The sequence below is a fragment of the Acanthopagrus latus genome, chromosome 3 (assembly GCF_904848185.1).
Source record: "Acanthopagrus latus isolate v.2019 chromosome 3, fAcaLat1.1, whole genome shotgun sequence".
NCBI lineage: Eukaryota > Metazoa > Chordata > Actinopteri > Spariformes > Sparidae > Acanthopagrus > Acanthopagrus latus.
This window is the reverse complement of record NC_051041.1, coordinates 19,211,303-19,235,123: the sequence shown is the minus strand read 5'-3', so window position 1 is coordinate 19,235,123 and position 23,821 is coordinate 19,211,303. Positions and strand designations below refer to the sequence as shown.

Sequence of the window (23,821 nt, the reverse complement as noted above, 5' to 3'; positions counted from 1 at the left end):
ATTCAACCGTGCAAAGACTTTTCACTAAGGAAACTGATGTTTGAGAGCAAATTGTTGTACAAAAAGGTTCAGAACTACAATGTGCTCCTGCATAATTCACTCCAATTATTGTATTCAGTGACTAGAACCTGTTTTTTTAATAAATATAACATAGAAAAGGCAGACCATAGTTCATATTTAATCAAAGTATGAAAAAGGCAATGAGAGTGTTGAGTTTGTTAATGTAGTGTGATAAATGTAAGTGAAGCAGCAGCGCTGCTGGTCTGAGCTGGTCTTCTAATTTATGTAATGTGGTCTGCTGAGATTCCCTGTAGTGTGCAATAAATCTCACTTTACTAATAAAGGCATCTCTGCTCAGCTTCCTCACCGCTGTCTTTATCATCCCTAAGGAGAACAAATGTATAATCCCCAGCCGCAGCAGTGGAGGCCTCCACAGCAATCAAGCTGCTCTGCACGCCGACATCTGTTCATATGCATTTGCTGCCATCTAGTGGACACAAGTGTAATCGCTGCGTTAGCTGTAATGTAATGACTGTACAATAGGGGTCACTATAAGGTCCCCCTTCACATCACCATGAGTTTTGTTTATTCAGCCCATTTTGATTACTGTGGGAACCGACCTGCTCTTAGTGAAATGACCACTAGATGTCAGTAAAGGCTCAGTTTGCAGTGCTGATCAGGTCTGTTAATGCTCCCCTTTACATGTCGCTTCATGTCTAAAGTTAATATACCATCCTCCTTCTGTTCAGATCTCTTTTATTCAAACATTTTATCCTCCAAGGAGTTTTCATGGTTCTCTATTCTGTCCACTGCAGCACTCACACGGGAAGTGTTTGTAGATGTTCACGCCGCCATACAAATGAAAAATACAAAAAAACAACAATGTTACTGAGAGAGACAGAAGTGAAGACAGAGTTATTCAGAGGCCTGTGTCTGGGTGTCTTACACACAGAGTTGTCTTTACACCCAGGTGTCATGCATTGGTCCACTCCCACAGCTTTGGGAGGAGCTGGATCGCTGCTCAGACCAACTGGCTCCATAACTGCGCAGGAAATATGTGAATTACTCTTAAAGCATCCAATCACAGTGGCTGACGCTGCCTGTTGAGTACATTCAGTAAGTGTTCTCCTGCCCCAAATCTGAGGTGAAAACCTGGGGCATTTTGAGAGACTGTGTGTGTGTGTGTGTGTGTGTGCGTGTGTGTGTGTGTGTAACTATATATAGTTACACGTGGGTGTGTGTTGGTGTGTGGTTCCACAACGCTGATAGTGTATTTTTCTTCTGCTTTCAGGCAGGATTATTACACCTCTCTCTCTGTCCTCTCCACCCCTCCCCGTCCCTCCATCCATTCCCTCTCCACTCTCAGCTCCCTACCTTCCCTCCTGAGTGGATTTTTTTCGGGGCAGTGCACATAGACCCCCCTCCTCACCTCACCCCACCCCACCACCCCCCTCCTCCTTCCCCTCGGACAGCTTTGCTCCACCAGTTCTGCACTGTGCCGGCCTGGAGAGGAGTAAGGGAGCGGAAAGAGGAGCGAGAAGAGAGGATTTGGTGAACCGAGGAGAGACAGACAGGGGAGAGGGACCATGGCTGCTCTCTCTGCCTTGCTGAAGACCTGGGTGTTACTGCAGACCTTGTGCCTGGCTCTGGCTCAAGTGGTGAGTGGACAGGGGAGGTTGAAACCTGCTTTATCTGGGGTTCAGTTGGGATAAGGGCCCCTGGAAAGGGCTCTGGATGTCTTGAGTTGATGTTATAGGTTGTGCTGTCATGGATCTTGTTAAAGTGATCAAAAGCCCCAACACAGGTCTGTGTGTGGTGACCACCTGGCTTTATAGCATTAAAAGAAAGACGAGCTTGAGATATTTTTTGTTTCTTTTATCTATCTGTTGCGGAGACAAATTAAAGTGGAATATCTTCTGTGGATTATCATCCTTATCGTGCATGGACACTTATCTCCTCTCTCAAGGCGAGGAGTCGCCATTACCTTTCTTGGCTGAGAAGATTTTTATCAGTGGAAGAATGGAGGATTTTTTTTTAGTTTTTCATGGGCAGCCATGACAGAGATGGAGGTCAGTGGGCACTGACACACACAGAAACACACCAGCTTTGTCCCCTGAGCGTGAAAGCCCTCTATCCAAACAAGACACCTCCACGTTACTCACTGGATCTAAAACTGTTGTGTCTCTTCAGGATTATTTTTGTTTTTACACATTTTTTTTTTTTTTCTGTTGGATCCAATTTTTCTTTTTTCATCTGTTGGACTGACCGCCCCACTGAGATGATATTAAAGACTCTTAGTGAGAGTTGGGATGGAGGGGTGGGGGTGAGGCAGGGGTGCTGGGGGTAAACAGTGCCAGTCTCGTGACCCCTCCTTCCACATTCCTCCTCAGTCCTTTGTTTCACCCCTTTTATTGAGCAGTTTCTTACAGAATTGTCTCCTTTTTCCTTATTTTATTTTATTTTATTTTTTTTGTTTATATTTTTTATTATGATGCGCTCATACAAGCTGATGTCATTGGACATAATGCATTAAACCATCCATAATTTGATATTGGTCAAACTAGCATTATTTGACCAAGTTAACAATTATTGTTTTTCTGTTAATATATGTGTTTTTTTGTGTTTTGTTATTGCCCAATCTTGTGATCTGTCTAGCTCTAATGAGATTTTAAATGCTTTGACAGCATTGTTTTCCCAACACAAGGCTAATGGGTCCATTGGTATGGTTATGACATGCATATTCAATGATTTAATCTACATTGTTTTACATAAAAAAGATCATTATAAAAAATGTGATTTTTTTGAAACTGAAAACCACATTTCTAAATATGAAGTCTAAACTGCACAATTATATGATGATAAAGAAAATAACTTTTAACTTGTTTCAATAGAATTGTGTTGTTCGCTTCCAATATCAGCATTATAGTTATTTTAATGTTTTTTAATATTATTCTGATATTTCCACAGTTTTTAAAGTATTGCTTACTGTTGTTTGTCATTATTAAACAGTCTTGAAATGTCTTTCTGTCTGTGTTTCAGAGGGGTCCACAAGGTCCTCAGGGCCAGCCCGGCCCACCAGGCCCCTCTGGCATGCCTGGATCAGACGGCATTGATGTGAGTATCCACATCTACAGGTTTGCCCGGCAGGTTTGTCACAAAGACCATCATTGTGCAGGAGAAATACTGACCCTGTGCTGCTCCGCAGTACTGCAGTCTTACCAGCGGAGGTCACTGCAAAATGAAAACACACCGGCACAAAGGAACTCTGTTCCCAGCAGAGAGAGGGGTCATTGAGACGAGACCCTTGCCTCAATCCAGAGTTTGTGTCACAGTAATGTGATACATTTGAGATATTCTGGGGGTTAACTACACACAGGTTGGATAAATTGAAGCTGCTTGGCTACTGGAGCAGAAAACAGGCTGCCTGTAACTGCAAAAGAGGAGTTTGTGGTGTCTGTTCCATGATTAAATGTGATAAGATTTTAGACTTGCTAATATATTTAAACTGCTTGCAAACGTTTATGATCTACACAAACTTGTTTATACGTGTCTCACAGATATGCTCTTTGTGCAATCTGATTTGTGACTGATCCACTGCTGAGTTCTCAGTGTTGGATTGACACCAGAACACAGCAAAGACAAGTCACTACATTAAGAAAAAGAGTAATGTTTCTCGGTCCACGCTTGAAGGTGTAGCCTGCCCTCCAGTTCAAACGCCGTGTTTTTTTTCTTCCCTTTTTGGGTCTCTGCCACGGGAAAGGTGGGATGTCAACAGGATGGAGAAATCAGCCTTTATAGAAACACTCTGGACTTCATCTCAAGATTGTTTAATCACTGGAGAACATGTGTCCAGGCTGGTAGAACATGATATTAATGCTCCAGCCTTTCATGAATGTTGCATTCAATGTCTGGATTATTAATGCAGAGCTACGATGACCATCTCAGTAGCACTGCAACTATCTCAACTTGTCCCATTTTAATTATGCATTAAAACTGGTTGAATACACAGGCTTTTGTTAATTTATTTATGTTAATCCATATTTAATATTGAATAGAAATCTTTAAATTATCAGCTAATTCACATAAGGTCCCGAGGAGACACAGATATAATGAGTTTTGAGTTTGATTGGTCATGTTGCTTACCATGTCAAATGTCCAAATACAATTCTACGTTAAATTAACAAACCATTGATTATAATATTAAAAGAGTCAACCTCTCCATTCTGTCTCCCTGCAGGGAGAAAAAGGACCTCCTGGGCCCCCTGGTCCACCAGTAAGTTTGTACTCTACTGCTTGTTAGAATTTAGATTAAAAAAACTTTCATGTTCGATTCATCCAGATTTGGTTTGGTCTGTGACAATAGTGTGTTTGTTTTGTAGGGACAAAAGGGAGAGCCGGGAGAGCCAGGTCCTGATGGAGCACCGGGAGAGAATGGTATTGACGTAAGTAAACTGACTGATGTGGGTATCTGGTGTGAGTTTGAGAGAGAGAACGAGACAGACAGAGAGAGAATGTGCGAGAAATAACAGAGAAAAAGGGGCTTTGTAAATGCTAATGAAACGATAACGAACACTGCCTCTGACAAGAAACATTCGGAGAGGCTCAATGTGAAAACAGCTTATTAAGGTAAAGAAAAGAAAAGAAAAAAACCTTTCAGGTAACAAATGTGAAATAAACAGTCCAAATAGAACAATAAGATAGGGCCTTACAGATGAAAAGGGAAAAAATGTTTTTAGAAACACAAATTAATATAACTGTAATTTTCCAATGAGCAGTGTAAAAATATGGAAATATTTAAGGAAATATGTTCCTTAAAGGACTTCTAGTTCAGTTAAAAAAAATAGAAGTTATTACAACAGTAAAATAAACATTTTTCCAGTGACATTAAACTAAAGTGAAGGTTATCGTAATATAATATGTTGAATAAAAAGTCAGGAAGCATAATGAGAACAACACTTTAAAGGTGCTGTGTTGTACTTTTGGCCACTGGTGGTGCTGTAGTGGCGTGTCTTGATGAGTGGGCCTCTGTGTTGTTTGTATCAGTCGCTCTTGTACCTGTACAACAGTGTACATATACACTGTGAGTGTGGAGTGTTGTGACCAGGGTGGTTTCAACAATGGTATTAGAGTTTCACAACATGATAACCATCTGAGAAAATCTAATGCCATCTCAGTATATGGTATTGCACACTTATTATTGTTAACCTCAGCTTGAATTTATAAAAACACAACACTGACATGGTGGAATTTGGCCATTTAGATTAGCAAATGAACACGATATAATAACCACCGAGCTTCATATCACACCGTACCTTGAAACAGCTAAATATCGCTGCTGTTATGATAAAATCTGAGCTGATTGGAAAAAGAAACCGAACACATTGGGAGTCTGACAGAACAATCTCCACTCAGTGTCCACTTACAGAATTAAGCTGAACTTTTGTGTTTGCTCTCTGTCACCTTGTCCTCTTTGGCAATTCATCTTACTCAGCTGTCATGAAGATACAAATGTTTACATGTTATCATTTCAAGCACTGCACATTTCACACCTGAAGGCATGAACGTACTCAACTCAAGGTCCACCTACTGGGTCTTTTAAGAAGATATCAACTGTATCCTTGACATGACCTGGCAGATGACAAAATGCTTTACTCCAAGGATGCGCACACTGACTTCAGTTGATGAATTTTGAATGTTAACAAAGCTGTTTATGATAAAAAAAAAAGAAAAAACTCCACAGAGTACCTTTAAGTCATTATAAAGTCATTAGTGTTCAGCCTTTGTTTGTTGCTTTAATGTAATATTTAGAGCGTTTTAGTACTTCCCATTTCGCTGGGCTCATCTTTGTTGTAATGTCTCATAGCTCCTTTTTCCACTTTAGGATTGTAAATAAAAAAAAAGCTACATTAAGCTACTGTACATTTTGAAGAACTGTTAGCCTTAGCCAGCATTAATCAGCCGTCAGAGCTTCCCTCTGTGTCTGGCTCTGTGTTCTACATAGACAGTCATGACCCTTGACCTCCAAACTGTTGGTTTCTTGTCAGCAGTGATTATGTACTTAAAGCGTATTGAACAGTTTTCAATGAGGTTAATATACATTATGTCGAACCTGTAATCCCCGTGCTGATTATATCTATTCAATCTCTGGTAATCACAGGCAGCGAGGAGTTTGAGATAAAGACAAGCGGATGAATTTAGAATGATTTCATAGCTTTGAGGCACTTCAGTTATGGATTTACCTGATAGTAATTGCGGTGCAGCTTTTCTGGTTTCGGTTGTGCTAACACAAGTTGCAGCTTCAGGCTTGGTTAGAGGGGAATTCAGTGTCACATGCTAACAGAGGCGCACAAACACACACTCAAATGCATTCCTCAGAGATTTAGCCAGTAATCCGCCCTGGAATCTCAAATCTTGGGTTTGTTTCCTAATTACTAACAAGACCAGTGTCAGTTTCAATCAAATGTGTGATTAGCCCTATTGTTGGTAGGATTCGAGCCCTGTATATCGCTCGTGGAAAGCACAGTGGTAACCCACAATTTCCTTTCCAACCTCCTGCGATATTTTGACCCCATATACACGTCGAGCATATCTGCCTGCCAACATCTCTTTGTGTGTTCCTCCAGGGTCTGATTGGAGCAAAGGGTGATCGAGGTCCTGTCGGAAGCCCTGGCCCTAAGGCAAGTGTCTGAACCTCCACATGAGAACAGATTTCATACTCCATGAGGTCCAAACGATGACAAGAATTTCTCTGTCACTGTTATGTTGAGCATGATGCTGAACCAGGAGAAACATAGAAGAATAAAATTGCATTTCACCTTGAGTATAACATTGAACTTGTCCTGATGATATTGTATGCGTTGATCTGTTTAAGATTCCAGCATGTCCCTAATTTAGTCTCGTTGTTGTTTTGCATGCAGGGTCAGCCTGGACCGAGTGGTGAACCTGGAGCTCCTGTAAGTCAACGATTATCTATCACCCTTTAGTCTCTGCACAGTAGGCATGATGTTTTGACATATATATCGTCTTTTCTCATACTATATACAGTGAGGGAAAAAAGTTTCTTAAAGTCTTTACTTAATTGCAAATGACCATATAACAATCTGAAATTCTCTGTATTCAAACAACAATAACTTTCAAGTAACAAGTGTTACTCAAATGCATCAACACATGCCAAAAGTAAAATTAATGTTTGAGTGAAGCATTGTTTTATATCATGTTATTACTTTGCCACTGATGTATCAATGTGTAAGTAACCTTTTGGATGACAAATCTCTTTCTGCCAAACGTGATCGCTCTTCATGTGTGAGACGCTTCACTGTAACATGCCGTAAGCTAAAAAGGTTACAAACCATCTCATTAATCGTTTTATGCATTACATTTTTTAAATTTAAAATCAGCAACTGTAAATACTAATATACTCAATCTAGTGGAATAGAAGTATAGAGTATAGTATATAGTATAGTATATACTTTATACTTCTATAGAATAGAAGTATAAAACAACAAAATTGTACTTATTACAGCACTTGAATAAACGGTATATCTACACAAGGTACACTTTGACTAATTAGATGACGTTGTACGTTACAAGGCTGTCATGATACTCTGAGCAGAATAGGCTTCAAACGATTCCTGATTCAGAGCGTCATAACTCATTTTCATAACAAACATATTGTAACCCAGCTGCTCTCATAAGACAACCTCCAGAGTCTCTTTTACTTCATGCCTGGATGCCTGACCAGCTGTGCCCCCCTTTTGGGTTTGGTCTATCCAGATGTGGCATATGCCTTCTACAGCCGACATGAGCCGTATTCCCACACACACACCCCTCAATAAAGAGGGAACATGCTCTCCGTGAGTCACATTTTATGTACATGTTATCATTTCACGCAGTTTTATGCACACTAAATCAATTCAGCAGTGTCATGTACACACACCTGGACATTACCTGTAGCACAGTCTGACACCACTAGGTGGTGCTCAGTCTCCATCCATCAGGCGTCGTCCAAGATATTCAAACATTAAGTTCAGAGTCATCCAATGTCACGCTTGAACGCAACACTATTAGTTAAATCCTTTGTTTAGCATTAGCAGGCGTCCTGTCTGGGGGCTGTGCTTGTACATCCAGCTGCCTCCCGCTGCACAGACAGGAGATCCTGCCCTGTGGGCTGCTCTTCCTGCAACAAGGCTTACTTACTCAATTACTGTGTTTATAATTAATTCCAAGCAAAAGACACAGCAAACACAAACTGATTGCGTCCTGTCGCTTTGTTCTTCTCGAGCACTGTTTACCCTGCACTTTGACACTGTACACACATATTACTGAATTACTGCTGCCATTGTTAATTGGCTTTCGCAAATGTTAATTGATACTTTGACGGATTGGTTCCACTTGTTATACAGTAATTTAACCCCTCGTCCCTTCTGTCCACACAGGGACCCGGCCTTCCAGGACTGGCTGTAAGTAGCTTGTATGGTGTAATACAATTATGCTCTTATCACTTAATGGCTTCACTTTGAGGTGTGGAAATAATTTGAAGGCTTCTGGGAAGTGTACACATTGTTCTCTCTTGCTCTCGGTGTCTCTCTGTCTAGGGCACTCCGGGACCAATCGGTTTCCCAGGTGAAATTGGACCAACTGGACCAAAGGTAGCACAGCCTCACTTTTTTAATAACTGCCCTGACGTCTATAAGCTACCAGACCATTATAGTTTCAGCTCCTTATTCACAGTTTCTGTCCTTCCTTTGCTTCATTTAGGGTGTCTTAGGGTCACCTGGACCTCCAGGACTTCCTGGACCCCCTGGCAAACCAGTAAGTACTGTACATGCTCGCCATTCATGTTTTGAAACTAGACACAGTTTACCGCTTTAGGGTAGAAAAAGATAAGGGTAGTATGCATCAAAAACAAGACAAGAGCTGCACCGGTCCACTTCTGTTTTAGTTCTTATCCAAAACCTGAATTAGGATACCAATACAGATACTGTTCAAAATACCGGAACCCTTTTTCCTAGGTCGACAGTTACATGGCTGTAGCAAACCACACAGTGCTTATTATAAAAGGGAAACAATAGATACAAAAATATTACATTTCAGTATTCCACAGCAATTAATTTGGAGTGCAGGTTAAGTAGGCTTCTACACATATGTTTGAAAGTGATAAGAGAATCAGGAGTGTGTCTGAATATTGTCAGTCAGTCCATGGAATGTTGAACAGGACATTAATCAGTGATGTCACTTCCACATCCAATAAGCTAATTACGTCAGTATCGATATTTCGATACAGTATAACGATATTGAATTGGATCAGTCCATGTTATTAACCATAGCAAATAACTACTACAATTACCTATTACATTTATTAGCACTTACAAGAAACTTGGTAACGTTTACAAACACATTTATTGAGTTTAACTTACCCATACTATACTGATACTTATTATCATAAATAGTTTTTCAGCAATAATTATTATTTAAGTACAGTTAAAAGTAAATTATATATAATGTAGATATGTATATCTATTTATGGATCGATTAATTATTAGCCTGGCTTATTAGCCAGAGCTAATGTTCAACATTATTCTGAGTAAGTAGGTGAGTAAAAAGTACAATATTTGCCTCTGAGGTGGACTAGAGAGGAAGTAAAGTTGGAGAAAATTGTACAAAGCACTGTACAGTTTAATAAATGTAGTTAGTTACATTCCATCTCTAAGGAAGGTGGGGTTAACTATGAATTTATTAACAGTTAGCCATGCAAGAACAAGCCTGATTGCCTTCATTATTAACATTTTTTATAAAGATTACTATTATAAGCAGAGCAGAAGTACATTATAACTAATCATTTATTAACCCTAAGTAGTCTTTCCCGCTCTGAATCAGATACCACTCATAATATTTTGCTGTTGAGAAATAGAAGTGAAATGTCTATCCAGCCTGTCTGTATGACATTCCGACACTTCTCAACTGCTTTAAAACATAATCTTTGTCAAATATGTGCTGTAATTTCTTGTTGTATTGGCTGGCGTGTACACGATCTGCAAAAAGCTAATAGGGGCTGAGCAAATCTATCAGTCTAGCTCTAATTGATGTCACAGCACATCTTTTCACATCTTCTCAGTGAGATTGGCGAGAACAGCTGTGAGCAGTGTGAGACATAAATGAGCTACACAAAGTTTATTGAGCTTAATCAAGCATAAAGTTACACCAGCAAAATTGCAGTGAAGTTATACATTATTGAGCGGGATCACAGTGTAAAAATCATGTCGTCTCATGCTGACTTGCTCCGTTCTGCAAACCCGGCAGCAATTAATGTGTTTTTTAAAAATGTGCTGTACGATAACAGAAGCACCTGGTGCACTGCGGCTCGAGCGCATCCCGGCAGACATCACAGACAGTTCTGAGCGGAGCACTTTCAAGTCTGTTTTCAGTGGTACATGTACTCTCCTGTGTGCATCTCAGAGTGGTTCCAAGAAGGGGGAGGTGTCCTCACTGAGAGTGATGCTCCCAGCCCAGGGGAGTGTATTTGTTTAGCTTTAGTGCTGTCCTAGGGTAAATAAACCCCCCATTAGATCAGTGGGTTGTCTCATCTGACTGTTGCAGGAATACATCATCCCCTGTAGAGATACTTTACTTTCTAACTCAATCTATAAATGGAGAGAAGGAGAGATGGGGGGAGATATAGATAGGGAGAGGGGGAGATAGTGCTGGCTCAGCTCATGGGAGTAGTGGCCAGGTGCCTTTCTTCATCCATCCACCTCTTCAACCATCTGTCTGTCTGTCCAGGGTCCTCCAGGGAAGTTCATTGGTGGAGAAGAAGGCAGTGCAGAGTTCCAGGTGAGATCTAATGACATGCTCTGTGTCACAAATCTGTTTTGACCTCACTTTTCATAATCCATGTATTTCCTTCTCTCGACAACAGTGTCCTCTTAACTGTCCAGCAGGGCCGAAAGGCCCCCAGGGAATCCAGGGAGTCAAGGTAGGTAGTTGAGTTTGTTTCAAGTCGCCCTGAAGGTAGAAGCCTGCCCCTTTCAGCATCAGTGATTATGTTGCATCACAAAATAGTTCTGACACCCCTCTGACGGATTGTTACCCTCCAGGGACACAAAGGACGTGCTGGTGTTCTGGGAGACCCTGGTAGCATTGGAAAGACGGTGAGCTTCACTATCTCTGCTGCACACATGCACTCAAACATCCATACATGTACATGTTGTACAGTGTTGCACACTCACCCACAATTCTGGACCAGCAGAGGCAAGGATTAGCTCTAATGAAGCCCCCCGAGGCACATGACTGGCACTAATCTGGCTGCGATTAGTCAGGCCTGGCCTTGGCCCTGCAGTCAGCGTGCAGCGAGCCAGATGAAAGGGGTGCTGAAGAGCCAGGTACATGAAGGGAAGGATGAGAGAGTCAGGGTTCGCGCGGCCCTCTCACCTTGCTGTATTAAGCAGAGCTAATGAGCACACAGTGGGCTCCAAGGGAGCAGCTAGCCAGGCCTCAGGAATTAGCCTCTGATCTTCCCGCACAAGCAGCCTCAGACGCTCAAAAAACACCCAACACACCAAGTTACCGCTCCATACTTAACAAACAGACGTGAGGCTGCTATTGATCTTCTCGTCCAGCTCTCAGAAAGAAGCAGAACGTGTGTTTTCCAGCAGGTCAAACTGTGCCTGTAATAACACACCAAGATGAACTGCCTCAGCTCCTGACAGCAGAGTTGGGTCAGATTACTTTGAAATGTAGTCAGTTACTGAATACAAATGACATGACATGTTATAGATCGATAACACAATCTAACCTGAATACTTAAGGATTACTTCAGAATCAAACATTGAACATATGACCACTACAACAGCATTACAACAGTTGTCACATTCACCCATTCATACGCACATTCACACACCGATGGCAGAAACTTCCATGAAAGGTGCTGACTGACTCATTCAGAGAAATTTGGGGTTCATCATCTTGCCCAAGGGTACTTCAGCATGCAGCTGGGGGATCTGTGGATCGAACCACTGCTCCACCTCCTGAGCCACTGCTGCCCCATATTAATGTACAGCAGCACCACATAGTAAAAATGGACACAGCCACAAAAGACTTTAGTTCCACAAACACTGTCAACATTTCAAAATATTTTAAATTCAAATAAAATTCAATTATCAAATTCAGTTGCTCAAATTGAATTACTCAACAAAAACAGCACTGGCACTAATTGCAGGTGTACTGCTTGTATTCTTCAACATGCGGTACAAAGGGGTGGACCACCATGGGACATTATTCCAGACAAAGACACGTATGGTAGTGAAGGACAAGGGACGTATTTATTATTTTTTTCATCCTGTTTGAATTGTGCCAGGAATTACAGTTTGTCAATTTCAAAATATGTTTTAAACCAGCCAAAGTCACAGTTTGTCACAAAACTAATCAAGTGTAAGACTGAAAAATAATTAATTCGAGCATGTAAACAGAAAATAAAAAAATATAGCCATTACCAGACAAAATGTAGAAATGCATGCATCAGTCAAAGTAATCCTTGACAATGCAACAACTATCTAATTACACATCAAGTTAGATTACAGGTGCTTATTTTTGTATTCTCACTGCATAGTCTCAAATATATGTAATCCATTACTTCCCAACCCTGTCAGTGACATTGGTAGGGTTTCCTACTGGCTAACTGCCTTGAACTAGATTTTTAACAAGCTCAACCAGCAACATGCCTGTATACTGTGTGACTGTGAAAGTACATTTAGACATCGAAAGGAACCATCAAGCATCTCAGACTGGATTAAACTCTGTGGATTTGCACACAAAATCTAGACCTTCTGCGGCTCTGTGAAAATGCTTGACTGTGCCATGATTTGTAGCAGGCAGCTGTGCATTAGAGAGCAGCACAGAATAAGAAAACTAATCAGCCTGTTCCCTTTCCTCTCCTCCACCAGGGTACCAAGGGAGAAATGGGCATCTCCGGGGAGCAGGGCATCCCGGGACCTCCGGTATGCGGTGAACTTTTTATGTCACTTGGCAAAGTTGGACACATAGAATAATATTGTATTTTTTTTTTTACATGCTATTATCTTGATTTGACAGGACATACTGTTATGACTAGACCTGAGTCATTCTCTGTCTCACCCTGTGTTTCCCTGCTTCTTCTTCTTCTAAGGGTCCGATGGGTCTGAGGGGCTATCCAGGGATGATGGGTCCTAAAGGGGAAGCAGTGAGTACCACTGTTTCTTTGCTTTTGTCTAAACTTACTTTCTTCGCCCTCTTTCTCTTTGGGTAAGAGTCTGCTCTCATTCTTAGATGAGCACCAAGGAGGCACAGCCAGACCTGCCCCCACTATACAAACATCATCCATTACCAGCAATGGGGACATATGGAAATGATGCTAACACAAATCTCTCCCCTCCTCTAATGAGTTGGGGTTGTCTGGGTCCGCGGTGCCTCCATCTGTAGTTAATGATCCGATGTAGCCATCCGTCTTACTGTTAACATTAGCCGCGTTAGCCAAGTTAGCTCCCCGGCTTAGTGCCAAAGCAAGAGTGGCTGGCTCTCAGTGTAGCTCCCATTAGCGAAGTGAGTTAAGCACTAATTACCCCTTTATCACAATGAATAGTAGGCTACTGTGACTTAGCATCCTCCCTGATCTGAAGTGATTGATGGCACATTTTTGTTTTCTCGCAGGGTCCTCGTGGTTACAAGGGCATCACCGGACCTGTAGGAATTCCTGGGCCTCCTGTAAGAACACACACACACACACACACACACACACACACACACACACACACACACACACACACACACACACACAGACAAACCCATAAATAAAATGTGAGACTCATAGAACAATAGGTACCCACATTGAGATTCCCTAAGCCTGTCTCTCTTGTTCGCAGGGTGAGGAAGGACCTCAGGGACCACCTGGAGAGGCAGGAGACAAGGGAGACAAAGTAGGTGACTCTTCTGCCTTTTTTCCATTGATGTTTTTTTTTTGGTCAAAGCAGTGGCACAAGACAAAAAAAAAAAAAAAAGAATCATATCTCAGAAGTTGAGTGGGCACAATGATCCTGATGTGCACTGCAAACACACTGACGCCGGTTTGGTTATCTTCTCCAGGGCAGCCGGGGTATCCAGGGTCCACAGGGCGTGGTTGGCAAAAAGGGAGAGAATGTGAGTGAAGCACTTTTGTTTGTGCACTACACAGTCGAGGTGGCATTCAGAGAGCGTGCCAAATGAAGTTCACTGACTCATCTGCCTGCTTTTTCAGGGTCTGCCGGGTATTGATGGAAAAGATGGCACACCTGGTATTCCTGGAATAAAGGTAAAGGGCTGCCAGCCATGATAATGATGAGAATGTTCGATCTGCAGTAAAAAAAAGATGGCAATTTATTCTTCCTCTTCTCTGTGCTGCAGGGCGGCCCTGGCCAGGCTGGGATGCCTGGTCCTCCTGGTCCTCAGGGAGCAGCGGTGAGTGATCCCTCAGTGTAGTAGGGGGAGGAAATGTGTTTGTTCGAGGATTGACGGCTCATGCAAATAAGCCTGTAAACGCTTATTGTAACTCAGACCACGTAGGGGGGTCAATCTGTTCGCCTCCTCATTCTAACAAAGCCTGAAACAGCAACGCAACGCAAAGCCACCTGTAAAGCTCGGTATGTTTTGTTTTCTGGGCACTCATCCAGGTTAACAGTGACCCTGTGACCCACGCTGTTTTAGAATTTAAACCACCTTGAAAAAGCATTCTCCCTCCCACTGCGAGTGATTTATCACAATCAGACCAGTGGCTTTACTCATACGTGTGTGTGTGTGTGTGTGTGTGTGTGTGTGCTATGTTTGTGTGCGTGTCATTCTGACTAAAGGGTAATGGAGCATGAGATGCACACTCTGGTGTGTGGTCATTGCGGTGACACTAACGCTGCTGCAAACTCAAACACCATAACTTTGTCTGCTTTATACCCTACTGTGATATAGCATATCACACACACACACACACACACACACACACACACACACACACACACACACACACACACACACACACAAATCACTGCAGGAAACCTGCTGCAAAGTATTTGCTGGTAGTTGGCACTTAAGCTCGGCCTATGGTCATTATTATTACTATTATAGGAGGGATCAGCACTATAACTTCCCACAAGCAGCACATACTTATATCCACATTCATTACCACTTCCATTTTCAGGGTCACTCTCTCCATTTCCACCATGTGACGAAAACTGTACAGCGTACAGGTGTAACTTTTTTTTCCTTTGGCATTTTCGGGTTTATTGCTTAGTGAACAGTATAGAAACAGAGAAAAAGGAGAGGTAAGACCTAAAACAAAGTAGTCCAGCTGTAGACAAACTACATAGACTATGTAACATCTTTACCATAAGGCCACTCGAGATATAGACGTTATTTTTTCACTAATTTCATTCTCTTCTTCTGTCTGTAGGGATTGCCTGGCAGTCCAGGGTCAAAGGGAGGACCTGGAGCTAAGGTAAGCCTTTTAAAAACTCAGTTTTATAAACATATCATGTCAAGTCATTGAAAAGCCTTTGTGAGGTCTTAATTGCAGCACACATTTGATCAAATTGCACTTATTTTCTTTTAATTCAGAATGAGTCAAGTCCAAATTTTTGATCATAGAAATCTTTAAATGTACCACTAAACTTCAAGGGTGACACATTAGATAGTGTTCACACGTCTTAGGAAGTACTACAGCATATGTGGAAAAAAGCAGTATCCAGCCTTTTGTGATGCCAGAGAAAGCTGCATGTAATCTGATAAATTGACTGGAGTCAATGCTGCATTATGGGTAATGTGGTTGCTAGGTTTTGAAAAGGAAACATAATGTTTGGCCCTCTTGTGTTGATTTTGATAATTAGTTTTTAAACTGTCCATAATCCATAAGGACACCAGTGTGATAGGAGTGATTACATTAGCCACAGTACACTTTAGCCACTGAGTGACATCACAGGAGGCAGCTATCAGATTACATGGCACTTCCTCCGGAGCCACCAAAGGCTTTATGCTACGTTTTACACATGTGTAGTTGTACTCTGCAAGACCTGTAAACACACTTTAATGTGTACAATTGGTGGAGTTGCACTTTAAGACTGAATTTCTACTTTATACTTGTGCTTAACTGTTGACAGAATGTAGATTAAGAGAACTTATTCTAGTAAGCATATTCCTGCACTGGTCCACATATAGTACTTTCATTTATGTTTTGCCTGCAATCCTTGAGTGGGAAAAGTGTATTCATCCAAAGATCTGTCTTATATTTGGTTAAAAAATGATCTTAAAAAGGTCTTAGCATTGCATGTTCCTGTTCACCTACTCTTACCATCTCTTTTCCCTCGTCAGGGCGAGCCTGGACCTAGGGGTCACTCGGGCCAGTCTGGTGCACCTGGACCTCTGGTAACACACAGAGACTTTATATATATGGAATTATTTTTCATTTGATTTGAAATCACAGATTAGGGTGAATCATTGTACTGTAATTGTGATTGGTCCTAGGGTGAGCCTGGTGTCCCTGGTGAGGCTGGTATGGAAGGAGTTCCGGGACCTAAGGTAAAATCCTCGATTGTGACATGAAAGCACGGAAAACTGCATCTGTGAATCATAAATACTCACCTCCCCTGACTTCTACAGGGTGACAGAGGCCAGCGTGGAGAAGCTGGGCCGCAGGGAATAGTCGGCAAGCCTGTAAGTTGCTTCTTTTTATATATTTTTTTCTCCAAAAACACGTTTTAGCTAACAAAGATATATATTTATATTATATAATGTCTTTTAACAGGGATCCAAAGGAGAGAGAGGACCGATCGGTGTTCCTGGTGCCCAGGGTCTAAGTGGAACCAAGGGAGACAAGGTTTACATGAAATAATACTTCTAATGCTTTGTCAAACATGTGCATCATGGCTTGTATTCCAGCACACTCCAGATACCCAGACATGTCCATTGGGGGCAGTGTTTACCCATGAATAAAAGTCATGAATCCACAGTAAATCACTGAGTAAGGCAACCAATATAAATAAGCAATATAAATGATAATCTAAGCATCCTCATTGCCTGTGTTTCAGAGATGAGAAGACATCTTTCTTACTTTGTGATCTGCGATGTCACCAGCCCAAATCAACATTTAGTTCTATTTTTTTGTTTTTATATCATAAGCAAAATTTGACCACATTTACATGCATTCAACCCATCTTTCATTCTAGGGCTTCCAAGGAAAAGTTGGGTCAAAGGGAGACATTGTGAGTACAAGTTTTACTCCTTTGAACTGGACTGTCACAAGCGTATCTCATATTGCTGTGTGTTGTACCTTGGCTCCATGCTGACACATATTTTCTACAAAAATCCTCTCAGTCTCTCTCAACCTCTTGATCTTTTTCGCCTAGGGTGACCCCGGCGTGGAGGGATTGGCTGGTGAGAAAGGTGAAAAGGTAAAACATCTTTACTGCACAACCTAAAGCTGTTTCAAACTTTTTGCTTCAAGTCTCCAAGTCTATATATATTTACTAAAACTTGCAGGATTTGGATGTGACGGTTTAAACATTTGGCTCATGGAGGCATCAAAGCGAAGTGATTTATAGCAGAAAATATCATAACATGCTGAAGTTAAGAAGAAGAGGAAGTCGAATGTTGAATTTGCATACAAATCCCCATAATAATCCAGATGGCAAATGAGCTATTTACATGACAGTGAAGCAATGATGCACGTTGGCTCTTTGAAGCAGCGTTCTTAGACATTCATTTACAAGATTCATTCTTGAATTATTGCTCAATGAGTGTCTCTGAGGCATAAATGATAGATGGAAGTGATGAATGTGAAAACAATAGAGTCTTTGTGTTTGCATTGACAGGGTTTGTCTGGTGAACCTGGACCCAAAGGACAGGTGAGACCGTGCTGTGTCATAAAAAAAAAAAAAAAAAAATGCTTCCTCCCTCAACTGTTCCCTTCTTTCTTTTAATATCATCCAATTTAGTCAGCCTTTTTATAAATTCTTTATAAATGTACTCTTCCTTAATGTTTCTTTCTTTGCAGCAAGGAATTAGGGGTGACACAGGACACAATGGACCCACGGGAGACCCAGGTAAACCTGGAGACCCCGGACCATCAGGGCTGCCTGGTCCTAGAGGACTTAATGGAGAGCGAGGAGTTCCTGGTATGCCAGGCATTCAAGGATCGCCGGTGAGTCCATTTCACATTTATGATGCATAGGACATATTGATCGATGAACTTGGTCAGTCGCCGAATCTCTGCTGTGCTCAGCTTCCTCTTCTTCTCCTCTCCAGGGACGTGACGCATCCGACCAGCATATTATTGAAGTGGTATTGAAGATGTTGCAGGGTGAGCGTCTAGACCTGAATATTCACCTCTGATGTCCATAGGGGAGATTAGATTAGCTCATTTCCCTACTTTCATCTCCCCGGCCATCAGTCGCCCATCATCAGAGGTAATTGAATCAAAATGATGATGTCTGTCTCTTCTGTTACAGAGAGGCTAGCAGCGGTGGCAGTGAGTGCCAAGAGGGCTGTGCTTGGCGGAGCTGGTGTGATGGGTCCTCCTGGTCCTCCTGGGCCTCCGGGGTCACCTGGACCTCAGGGGCCACATGGTTTACCTGGTGCCCGTGGCATTCCTGGCATGATTGGAGGACCTGGACAGATTGGAAACACAGGACTTAAAGGTAGACATAGGCAGTAGAGTATCAATAAATACTGCACTGAAGATTATATTCATTATTGATTCATCTGCAGGTTTGTTCAAGATTATTATTATGATTTATTTAGTCTATAAAATGTCAAAAGGCTCTTGAACTGGTTCCATTCACGATCCTTAGTGCAATCCACTGAAACAGCCCACGTTTCAATCGGTCTTGAGTGGAACCACTGTAGTCAAATATGTGTTATCAACAGAAGGGGGACGTGCAATGTACAATGACCTGTAGAATATGACACCGCCACTGTTACCACTTCAGGTCAAGAATATTTTGGTTCGAGGCGGGAACAGACTTTGTGGGTTTCTGATCCAGTGTATTTTTGTCTGAAACACTGCATGTATCTGCTGCAGCAGTGTTCGGTGGGGCACCAGCATGCATGAAGGTGTGACATATTCATAGAAGAGGACGGATCACCACATTTTTTTGACTGATAAAGCAGCCTAGAGGGCACTTTTGCAACATTCATTTGGGAATCGGGTACCCCCGTTCTGTCCAAAACATTGAAATCATTGAAAAATACATGAAAATATAATAAGATTATCGAAATAAATCACTTTTTTAGGGTACAGCTGAGCTCACCCTACTTTGTCTTCCAATAGGAAAAAGAGGACCAAAGGGAGAAAGAGGAGATCCAGGTAAACCCCACCCAGGACTACCGGGACCTCCAGGAATACCAGGTAGGGGCTGAACCCTCTCGAGCTTCATGCGCACACACATGGAATATAAAACAGTACGAAATACTCACCAAAGGTTAAGAAGAGAGGGGGACAATAAGAAACTGAAGGACTTGGCATTACAGCTCTTGCCACAGGAGAGGCTGCTCAAAGGCATTTTAAAAGCATCATTAACTCCAGTCATTTAACAGATGCTCTCGAATAAGAACGTAATAGGATTGCAACAGTACACACTAATTCAAACTGGGGGAAACAGACACCCGTGTGCACACATGCACTCACTCTGAATGCACAGACAGAGCATTCATGTGTAATCCAACTGCAGAGGGGAGCTCAGAGAGATCTTCTCAGCATGGACTCATCTTGACCCTTTGAAATCAGTAAAAAATCCCCACTTGATGTTGAACTCTCTCTCTGCCCACAGGTCCTCCTGGCATTGATGGAGTGGCTCGGGACGGCAGGCCCGGTGAGAGAGGACCTGAAGGAGCAGCCGGAGAGGCTGGTTACCCCGGTAAGGCGGGTCCGCAAGGTCTCCCAGGCTTTTGCGAGGCTGCGATGTGTCTGGCTGCGTCAGCGTACACCTCCCCAAGACTACAGGAGGCGGGAACGATCAAAGGACCAAATGTTTAGAGACCCGTCTCTCCATTAGCAGCTCACAACACCTGGGAGAGAGTGAGAGAGAGATAGAGAGAGAGAGAGAGAGAGAGAGAGAGAGAAAGAAAGAGAGAGAGAGGAAGAGAGAAGGCAAGAGACCACTCTTCTCTGTAGGACAACATCGAGAACGAGGGGTGGGGGACAATAATAGCAACTGGGTGTATAAGCACGCCCCCTTCTGAAACTGACAACCTGAAGTTTTGACGGGTGGGACACACTCTTGATCTTAATCCCCCACATCACCATGACAACAGCAGCTCACAGCCACCCACATCCCTCTGAATTCTCTAGTGTTTTGGTTTTTTTTGGATGATGTCAGTGTCAGTCCCATCCAAATATCCCAGCCCCGTTCCAGCAGCGACAGAGGAACAGATTTATATTGCATCTCCTTGACTCCCGTCACCACCACCACAATATCTATGAGCTGAGAGGAGCTGAGACCCGAGTGTGGTGAAAGGTGCTTTTCTTTTACATCGTGGTCACTTTGATAACACAAACAATATTTTTGTCTGAGATGTGTTCTGAAGATTTCACGCCCTGCCTCTCTTGCAACATCACACCTGATGCCTGAAAAGTGTACAAAAAGGAGCAATAAATGATTGAAGCCTAAATTTACACTCAGTACTGTAATGTATTGTACAATGTAGTTTTGCATATGTAAGCCTGACTGAAACCCCCGATTTACCTCATGTGTACATTGCCCCCCCCCCAATCCACGCTTTCTACCCAAGTCTCATTTTAGAAACTAACGACTAGCTTTATCTCTTCCTCTTGTTGCCTGGCAACAGCATATCCCGATGGGCACTCCCATCTCCCACAATGCAGTGCTGTAAATCTTTGTAAATGTGTGTTGATTATTATGTAGAGAAAAAGAAATGGGTTACGATATGCACCAGCAAAAATCCTGTGTTAATGAATTCAGTGAGTAATAAAAAGTTCCTTCAGATATAACGACTTTTCCTCGAAACGAATCAGTCCGAATGTGCCTTCTATGCCACTGTCAACTTTCCACAGGGTGTCAGCGATTTAATGACTGATTTATTCTCACCAACAGAAATTATTTATTGTTCTTTATATAATCATCTGTAAAGGAGGTTTTTTTTTTTTCTCTGGCTGTTCAGGTCAACCCAAACCAATAAAGAGGAACCTTTTCTAAAATGCAATGTTCTTCTTTATCATGCGGGGATTGGAAACAAGTCTCTTCACGTTCAGCTCCTTTTTCCTTTCATTTCTGCTATTCTTCCAAATCTTTAATAGCAACAATTCATGCATGTAAATAAACATAAACATTCTTCCACCACCAAGGCCAAATGCCCCCACCACACTTCACTAGACTAAACAATAAAGTTGTTCCAATGCATATCGGCGCATATTTCTTGCAATGAAAAACAACCACACTTTTTCACACAGTTTTGCTTAAAAAACATGTTTGTTTGTTTTTTTCTCAAATGCTTCATAATAGAACATGTAAGGCACGTGTTACAGTAAAGAAACATACAGTATATACAGGCTGGTGAGTTGGTGGACACAGATGGGATCACTGAATGGGCCAACTAGGCAGAAAGGTCAGGGGCCCCTGGGCCAGAGCATCTGCTTTAACTGACTGTTTCTCTTTTTTCTTTTGTGAAAATCAATTAAACAAACGATTAAGAGGCACAGAAACAACCACAGAGACATAGAGCGAACACAAAAAGTGCATAACGTCAACAAAGGGACACAAAATGAATAAAGGCACAAAACATCCTCACAGGTACAGAAAACCAGAGACAACAACTAAAAGAGATGCAAAAAAACTACAAAGAGAGGCAACTGAACTAGAGCGATTAAACTATAAGGGATGCAGAACAACTGCTATGAGACACTTCAATCTGGTTCTGCTCCTCTGGAGGAGAAGTGTCTTTTACACGTCTGTGCCCAGGGGCCCATTGTCTCATAATAAGTCCCCGGGTGGACGACATCATTTAAATCATTTTTTGATACAACACAATGATAACCACTGGATACAACTTCTTTGAAAAGCAATTTAATTCAGTCTGAAGTTGAACATTTCCCTTGGGTTAGCTTGTGAGAAACATTAGTCTGACCACGAGTCATAGTTTAAAAAATGTTAATTAAACGACAGCGATGGTAAGAGATGGTGGTGATTTAAAACTCTGTAGACTTTCAGATATAAAAATAAAATATAAAAACCCCAAAATACAGTAACATGTAGCATTACAAGAGCTGTTTGTGATGCTTTTCAGAATATTTTCTTTATCTTTAGGCGATTGTGTGGGCTTGGTGGCCATGCCCAGCATTCTGCATTACAGTACCTTCAGTGAATGGGCTCAAATATTGCAAATATTTCCTCAAACAAGTGCTGAAAGATGGCTATTACATTTACTTTGGAATACAAAATGAAATGAGATGCTTTAAAAAGGTTGCATTTCCAAAAAGACTGGCGTTAAAACGGCACGAAATGGTTATAAAAACCAATATGCTTTCTTGTGTAAACACAATTTTCTTCAATAATTTGTCTTTTACTGAGCACATTATTCCATTTTGAAAGCTTATACACCTTAGAAAAATATCCCTTTGACATTTGTTGTTGCTTTGTATGCATGAAAAATAAGTGGCTAACCATGCGTGTGCCTTCCTATCAAATTGTTTGAAAAAGTATAAAAAAGCCACTATATATAAATATAAATATATACAAAACAGTCAATCCATCAAAGAGGGTATGAATGCACGTTTCTGACATCTGTTCCTACAGCACTGAAATACATTTCTCTGGGTATTCTCTTACAGGTCAAATTCAAATATGTATCACACCATAAGCACTAACAGGAGATTAGAAATGCATGGGATGCTTTCTGAAAGTGATTCTGTGTGAAAGGAAAAAAAAGATACGAGAGGTGGAAGCAAAGTGCTACAATAATCGTGTGTCCGTTCTTGCTAGAGATTTAGGCAAAAGAAAATGAAAAAAAAAAGAAACAGAAGAGGCCAGCATTAATCGAGGAGAAGAAAATACAGGTTGTGATTCTTGTCACCTCCCCCTGGGTTTGTTTGAAAATGTACAAAAGGAGTGGAACAGAAAAAAAAGAGACACGACCAAAATAAGAGGCAGTAATATAGCAATGAATTGGCATTCATAGGGAAAAAGAATGACGCAATAAAATGTGCTGCTGCCGGTGCGTCTGTGCAAGCCTCATTCCAGCGGGGCCCTTAGTGAGAAATTGTGGATTTTCGCTCACAACTACAGCAGAAATAAGTGAGAATAAATCTATACAACCGAACAACAAAGGAGCTCCTTGTTTTCATCCTGTGATCAGATTTAATAACTTTGGGTCACGGTCTTTGGCTTCATGTTTTCTGTAGTTTCTTTGCTTCAGTCCCCTCTGTCCCTCTCCTCTGTCCCTCTACCAGGGGCCTTTGACAGGTCCCTTGGGGCTGTATTCTACTTGATGGCTCATACAGTCTCCAGGATTACATCGGCCATCATGTCCCTTTGAACCAGGCTGCCCAGGAGGTCCTGGGATCCCGGGAACACCCTGCTGGCCAACAGGACCTGGGGGTCCCATCTTACCGTAGCCTGGGGGGCCTGGGACACCTGAAGGCAGAAAGGAAGTAGGTGAATGATTGTGGCATTGTCACTGAACTGGTAATAAACAGGTGCAATGCCAGGAAGTTATCCTGACAAATAGGGGCAATGTATCACAAATGGAACTTCTAACAGCTTATAATGAATTTTCTTTTTATCCATCAATGTAGCTTTTGTTAGCCTGTTAGCTCAGTTAG

At 41.8% G+C, this 23,821-nt stretch overlaps 2 protein-coding genes across 5 annotated transcripts in view; one reads left to right on the top strand and one right to left on the bottom strand.

The window, feature by feature from the left end:
• The first annotated feature begins 956 nt into the window (after positions 1-956).
• On the top strand, positions 957-23,171 carry col9a2 (procollagen, type IX, alpha 2). Its single transcript, XM_037091635.1, has 33 exons — positions 957-1,116; positions 1,292-1,658; positions 3,040-3,114; positions 4,238-4,273; positions 4,380-4,442; positions 6,624-6,677; positions 6,918-6,953; positions 8,436-8,459; positions 8,595-8,648; positions 8,758-8,811; positions 10,780-10,830; positions 10,916-10,972; positions 11,094-11,147; positions 12,939-12,992; positions 13,160-13,213; positions 13,681-13,734; positions 13,893-13,946; positions 14,113-14,166; positions 14,264-14,317; positions 14,410-14,463; positions 15,446-15,490; positions 16,360-16,413; positions 16,513-16,566; positions 16,648-16,701; positions 16,793-16,864; positions 17,214-17,249; positions 17,394-17,438; positions 17,859-17,891; positions 18,041-18,187; positions 18,292-18,346; positions 18,495-18,683; positions 19,316-19,393; positions 19,815-23,171. The coding sequence occupies exons 2-33, from the start codon at positions 1,587-1,589 to the stop codon at positions 20,018-20,020; spliced, it is 2,076 nt and encodes a 691-aa protein (XP_036947530.1). The 5' UTR covers positions 957-1,116; positions 1,292-1,586; the 3' UTR covers positions 20,021-23,171.
• Positions 22,052-23,821, bottom strand: part of col16a1 (collagen, type XVI, alpha 1) — a 72,563-nt gene continuing 70,793 nt past the window's right edge. For all 4 annotated transcript variants that reach the window (XM_037091291.1, XM_037091300.1, XM_037091315.1 and 1 more), the window contains one exon: positions 22,052-23,633. In XM_037091291.1, the coding sequence (XP_036947186.1) occupies positions 23,443-23,633 (191 nt within the window). In that variant the 3' untranslated portion in view covers positions 22,052-23,442. The remainder of the gene's footprint in view (positions 23,634-23,821) is intronic.

What these genes read in the sequence shown, in the direction of transcription:
- col9a2 (XM_037091635.1), top strand. Translation starts at nt 1,587, where the DNA reads ATGGCTGCTCTCTCTGCCTTGCTGAAGACCTGGGTGTTACTGCAGACC. An exon ending in CTGGTGAGAAAGGTGAAAAG is followed by an intron (nt 17,439 to 17,858) that starts GTAAAACATCTT and finishes TTGCATTGACAG; the next exon opens with GGTTTGTCTGGTGAACCTGG. An exon ending in AACCTGGACCCAAAGGACAG is followed by an intron (nt 17,892 to 18,040) that starts GTGAGACCGTGC and finishes CTTTCTTTGCAG; the next exon opens with CAAGGAATTAGGGGTGACAC.